Genomic DNA, 6,492 nt, shown 5'->3' with positions numbered 1-6,492 from the left:
TTTTTGAGATGGAGTTTCGCTCATGTTACCCAGGCTGGAGTGCAATGGCGCGATCTCGGCTCACCACAACCTCCGCCTCCTGGGTTCAGGCAATTCTCCTGCCTCAGCCTCCTGAGTAGCTGGGATTACAGGCATGCACCACCATGCCCAGCTAATTTTTTGTATTTTTAGTAGAGACGGGGTTTCACCATGTTGACCAGGATGGTCTCGATCTCTTGACCTCGTGATCCACCCGCCTCGGCCTCCCAAAGTGCTGGGATTACAGGCTTGAGCCACCGCGCCCGGCCTCACACACACATCTCTGCCTTTTTATTGGAATGGTTTATTTAGTCCATTCATATATATCCATATTAATGGCTTTACTATATGTATATATCATATATACATATATGAAGGAGGGGTAGGAAATAGAGCTATTATATAGTGGAACAAAGTCACTATATTTTATCAGAATTAAATTAGTGTTAAAATAGACCATAGTAACTCAAAGATGCATACTATAATCCCTAGACTACAGCATACAGTAGGAAAAAAAATAGCTTAAAATATGAAAAATGTAATTAAAATCGTGTACTAAAATTACTTGTCAGACATAAATTACAGCAAGAAATGAGGCACAGAGGAACAAAAAATGCATGAGAGACAGAAATTAGCAAAATGACAATTGTAAATATAACCACACCTATAATTACATTAATACGAATGGATTAAATAAACCATCGCCATAAAAAGGCAGAGATTGTCAACCACGTAAATTCTCAAGGAATCTCCCTTCTATGCATATTTTGGGGAATGCTAGACTTATATTAAAGGAAGTAAGCAAAAAAAGAAAAATAAATGGCATCCAAGACACAGGATCCAAAACAAGGAAAAGGCTCTTCTGGAAGCTGTAGCAAAAGGGGGGATTAGGGGGAAACAAGAAAACGGCAAGGGAATTTGTAAGATGGTGCACAATGCTCCAGGACAGACAACCAGTTCAATTTTGAAGAGAAGATTCTCAAAAAAAGTTCTCTAAGAATAAAACAGAAATAAGTTATCTGAGGTTAAAATGTCTAGAATTTAATTTGGTCAACATTTGATAGATCTTTTAGCTCTTTTGTGGAAAAACATAGTGATCAATATTTGGGAAGATAAACAAGTAAAAAAAAAAAAGGCAATTATTAACCCCAGAATAAAACGAAAGTGTTAGGCACTATGACTCAAACCTGTAATCCCAGCACTTTGGGAGGCGGGCGGATCATGAGGTCAAGAGCTGGAGACCAGCCTGATCAACATGGTGAAACCCTGTCTCTACTAAAAATACAAAAATTAGCCAGGCGTGGTGGTGCCCATCTGTAATCCCAGCTACTCAGGAGGCTGAGGAGTCACTTGAACCTGGGAGGTGGAGGCTGTAGTGAGCAGAGATCACACCACTGCACTCCAGCCTGGGCGACAGAGCAAGACTCTGTCTCAAAAAAAACAGTGTTAGAGAAAACATAACCCACAATACACTACTTGGATCCACATTCATTCATTCCACAGGTATTTACTGAGTGCTCACTATGTGTCTGGCCCTGCAATATTGGATTGTGATTTGTGCTTTACAGAAAAGTTACAAGTCTACATAGAGTGAAAAGTGGGGCAGGCCTGTATTTTACATGCAGAAGTCAGTGAATAAAGTGGCATTTGACGAGAGACCTGAGCAAAGTGAAGGAGACAACAATTGCCTTCCCGCGGGAACACTGTTCTAGAAGGCACAGACAGTGCAAGGTCCTGAAGCAGGACTGGATTGTCCTCAGCTGTTTAAGGGAATGGAAGGGATCCAGTGGGGCACGGGATGAGTGCTGGGAGGAAGCAAACAGATGGCCCAGGACCATATATGGCCTTATTGGCCCAGGTAAGGACTGTGGATTTACAGAGCCATGATAATGAAACTAATGATTTCAACAAACAAGTATAGTGCAACTGCTATGGAAATACAGGATGGGGAGGAGGGAGTGGCTGTGAGAGAGCTCCAGGAAGCTGGTAGATGATGCCTGACAATGATGAATTAACAAATGGCCGTATGCGCAAAGTATTAGGTGGGTGCAAAAGTAATTGTGGTCTTTGCCATTACTTTTGCATCAACCCAATAACTAGAATGGCGGGGGTCAATACCGGAGGACACAGATGAAAGAGGTGAAAGTGGCTTTGCTGGGGATGAGGAGGGATAGAACATGAGGCTGTTGCTTTTCATTTTTTGAAAACTGTAAGCATTTTTTTTAAAGCTTGGGAAAGTTCTTGATGATGGCTGGGACCCCCATCTGTCAATGTGTAGGATGTGAAACAGCCCTGACAATGTAACTGGTGCTAGATTGGGGCCTGTATCCAGGGTTGGAATATGCTATGCAGACCAGGGATGCTTCACGTTCCGGGGTAGTCTTTTCAAGGTCACTGTGTTAGTCTGCTGGTGCTGCTATACGGAATACCGCAAACTGGGTAATTTGTAAAGAACAAAGTTGTTTCTCACAGTTCTGAAGATTTGGAGGTCCGAGATCAAGACACTGGCATGTGGTGTCTGGTGAAGGCTGTAGCCTCATATGGCAGAAAGGGCAAAAAAAGGAACCAACTCCCTCCATTCAGCCCTTTATATGAGTGCTTAATCCCATCCACAAAGGAGGAACTTTTACGGCTTAATCATCTCTTAAAGGCCCCACATTTAATACTATCACATTGGCAACACCTGAATTTTAGAGGGGACCCCCCCTTCAAACCATAGCATTCCACTCAGACCCCCAAAATTCACGTACTTCTCACATACAAAATACATTCATTCCATCACAATTGCCCTCAAAAGCCTTAAATCATTCCAACATGAACTTTAAAATCTAAGTTCAAAGTCTCATCTAAATCATGTCTAAGGGAGACTCATTCACTTTGAGGTAAATTTCATCCTGAGGCAAATTTCTCTCCAGCTATGAGCCTGTGAATTCAAATGAGTCCGTACTTTCAAATACAATGACGTGTCAGGTACAGGACAGATGTTTCTAGTCCAAAAGGGAGAAACAAGAAGAAAGAAAGGAGTAACGACAGGTCTCAAATAAGTCCAAAACTCAACATTAGATCTTAGGCTTGAGAATAATATTATCTGACTCCACGTCTCACCTTCTGGACACACTGGGGTGGGGGTTGGGCCCCCAACACTCCAGGTGATACCACCTCCAAGGCTTCCCTAAGTACTGGCCTATTGGGGGCTCTCTGCCGTGGCTCCACCCCAGTGACAAATCTCTGCTTGGGCCCTGAGATACAAGACATCCTTTCCATCTAGGTGGAGGTGGCCATGCTCCTACAGCTCATATAGTCTGTGTACCTACAGAGTTGGCACCACACGGATGCCACCAAGGTTTATAAACTTACGCACTGCACCTGGTCCTGCTTGAGCCACAGCGAGGGTGACTGAGGAATGCTCTGCTGGAATGTGGGGAGCAGAGACCTGAGGTGGCCCTGGGCAGTGATCTCTGAGACCCCACAGGCACCTGAGCCCTTCCCCTGAAACTGTTCTGCCCCAAGTCCCTAACCCTCTGGGCCTATAACAAGCAAGGCAGCCCCAAAGATCTCTGAAATACCTTTGGGGCCACTTTCCCATTTTCTTGATGACTAGCACCTGGCTTCCATCTATAATCTCCTTGTAGTCACGTGGCCATACCCATGGTTCTCTCTCCTAAACACACATTTTTATCTTTTACATAGCTAGGCTGAGACTTTTTCAAATATTGACGTTCAGCTTTCCTTTTGATGATAAATTCTGCCTTCAAATCATTTCTCTTTTCTCATATTTTTCTTTTTTTTTGAGACAGAGTCTCGCTCTTGTCACCCAGGCTGGAGTCCAGTGAACTCCTGACCTCAGATGATCCGCCTGCCTCAGCCTTCCAAAGTGCTGGGATTATAGGCATGAGCCACTGCACCCATGTGATTTGCTTTTATCCCATTTACAGTAGCATGAGAGTGTATTATTTAAAAAACTCTCACATTTTTCTGTAAACAGTTGAGAGGCCACACAGCATCCTGAACACTTGGCTGCTTCAGATCTCTTCTGCCAAATATCCTGGGTCATCATTATTCTTAAGTTCTGCCCTCCATGAAGTCCTAGAACACAGACATAATTCAGTTAAGTTCTTTGCCACTTCACAAGGATAACCTTTCTTCCAGTTTCCAATACCTCGTTCTTTATTTCCGTCTGAGACCTCATCAAAATTTCCCTTACCATCCCTATCTCTATTAACATTCTGTTCATGACCACTTAGGCAATCTCTAAGAACGAGGCTTTCCCTACAGCTCTATTCTTCTTCTGAGACCTCATCAGAATCATCCTTAATGCTCCATTCATGGCAATACAGGCTGTTTTCAGCATTCACTTCAAAGCTGTTCCAGTTTCTATTCATCATCCAATTCCAAAGCCACGCCCACATCTTTATATTTAACAGATGTTACGAACTTCTCTGGTACCAGTTTCTGTCTTAGTCCATGTTGTGCTGATATCACAGAATGCCACAGACTGGGGAATTTATAAAGAATAAAAATGTATTTCTCACTGTTCTGAAAGCTGGGTAGTCCAAGATCATGGCACCAGCATCTGGTGTCTGCTGAGGGCTGCATCCCCACATGGAGGAGGACAAAAAGCCAGCCCCTGTATGAGCGCACCTACTCCTAGTTCAGGAGGGAGGAGCCCTTATGGCCTCGTCCCTTATTAAAAGTCCTCTTCTCAGCTGGGCGCATGGCTCACCCCTGTAATCCCTACACTTTTGGAGGCCAAGGCGGGTGGATCACCTGAGGTCAGGAGTTCTAGACTAGCCTGGTCAACAGGGTGAAACCCCATCTCTACTAAAAATACAAAAATTAGCCAGATGTGGTGACAGGCGCCTGTAATCCTAGCCACTCGGGAAGCTAAGGCAGGAGAACTGTTTGAACCCAGGAGGTGGAGGTTGCAGTGAGTCGAGATCATGCCACTGCATGCCAGCCTGGGCAACAGCGTGAAACTCTGTCTCAAAAAAAAAGTCCCCTTCTCTTAATGCTATCACCTTGGCAACACCGGGATTTTGGAGGGGACACATTCAAACCATAGCAATCTCCAACAACTGGTATTTTTCTCCCACACCACATATTCTTTAGGTAACCACACAACCAGTGGGAAAAATAATCAATCTACTTCTGAATAAATCCTAGCTACACTATCCTGCTACTGTAAATGGGATAAAAGCAAATCATGCCTGAAATTATTTGGAATAAGGTGATGCTTGTATTGTTATGCTGATTTTTACAAAATGTGAATCATATTGACCATGCTTATTTGTACTAGACTGCCACACCAAAACTTTTTTTTTTTTTGAGACGGAGTTTCACTCTTGTTGCCCAGGCTGGCGTGCAACGCTGCGATCTTAGCTCACTGCAACTTCCACCTCCCGGGCTCAAGTGATTCTCCTACCTCAGCCTCCCAAGTAGCCAGGATTACAGGCCTGTGCCACCACACCTGGCTAATTTTGTGTTTTTAGTAGAGATAGGGTTTTTCCATGTTGGTCAGGCTGGTCTCAAACTGCCAAACTCAGGTGATCCGCCCACCTTGGCCTCCCAAAATGCTGGGATTACAGGCATGAGCCACCGCACCCAGACCGGAACTTCTTAAAGTTATTTTCCAATTAGGTGAAAAATGAAGTTGTGCTTTCGTTTGTACATCTCTAATTTCTGGGAGATTTATAATCCGTTTGTGTTATTTTGAGAATCATCTGTTCATGGCTTCTGCCCATTCTCCTATGGTCTTTTTCTTATTAATTTATAAAGACTCTAATGTAATAGCCATTTACCATACAGCTTCTATAAGCATGTTTCTGATTTGTTGTTTACCTTCTGATGTTCTTGATATTAAAAGATGCTTATAGAACTGAATATTTTTCTAGTTCCCCCTTTTATGTTTATGCTCTGAAAGGTTTCTCTACCCAAGATCAATAAATATTTACCTATCCTCCTCTTTTCCCACCCTCATGCTTTTATTTTACCCACGTTTAAAGCATTAGACAGTGGAGCCCAGTTTGTCACGTAACTCACTTTTCAGATGAGACTTCAGTGACAAAAACATATAAAGGCTTGTTTTATGAGAATGTGTTGATCCTTCTTAATGTGGCTTATGATTTGCAATCTCAGGCACGTATGGTATTTCCTGCCAAAATATACATTTAAATGCCTTCTTCATTAGCCACCTCACAGCCTTCCCCTCATTTTTTAGGTGTCCTGATGGCAAATTTCAAGGGCCATGCACTCCCAGGGAGTTTCTTCCTGATCATTGGGCTGTGGTGGTCAGTGAAGCACCCTCTGAAGTACTTCAGTCACAAGCGGAAGAACGGCCCACTGCATTACTATTACCAGCGTGTCGAGATCATCGAAGCCGCAATCAGGACTTTGTTTTCCATCATTGGTAAGAGCAGGGGTCATTTGGTCCAGAGAATGTCCTCATCACACCCAGAACCTTTCATTCATTTTCTG

General features: G+C 43.4%; 1 protein-coding gene across 3 annotated transcripts in view; it reads left to right on the top strand.

Annotated features, from left to right (window-relative positions):
* The window catches only part of TMEM45B (transmembrane protein 45B), a 41,860-nt gene that overhangs the window by 29,597 nt on the left and 5,771 nt on the right, over positions 1 to 6,492 (top strand). For all 3 annotated transcript variants that reach the window (XM_032284992.1, XM_032284993.1, XM_032284994.1), the window contains exon 2: positions 6,236 to 6,424. In XM_032284992.1, coding sequence (XP_032140883.1) covers positions 6,236 to 6,424 — 189 coding nt within the window. The remainder of the gene's footprint in view (positions 1 to 6,235; positions 6,425 to 6,492) is intronic.

This window comes from Sapajus apella, unplaced genomic scaffold (assembly GCF_009761245.1).
Source record: "Sapajus apella isolate SASKATOON/1434 unplaced genomic scaffold, GSC_monkey_1.0 scaffold16, whole genome shotgun sequence".
Taxonomy (NCBI): domain Eukaryota; kingdom Metazoa; phylum Chordata; class Mammalia; order Primates; family Cebidae; genus Sapajus; species Sapajus apella.
This window is presented reverse-complemented; position numbering and strand designations above follow the sequence as displayed.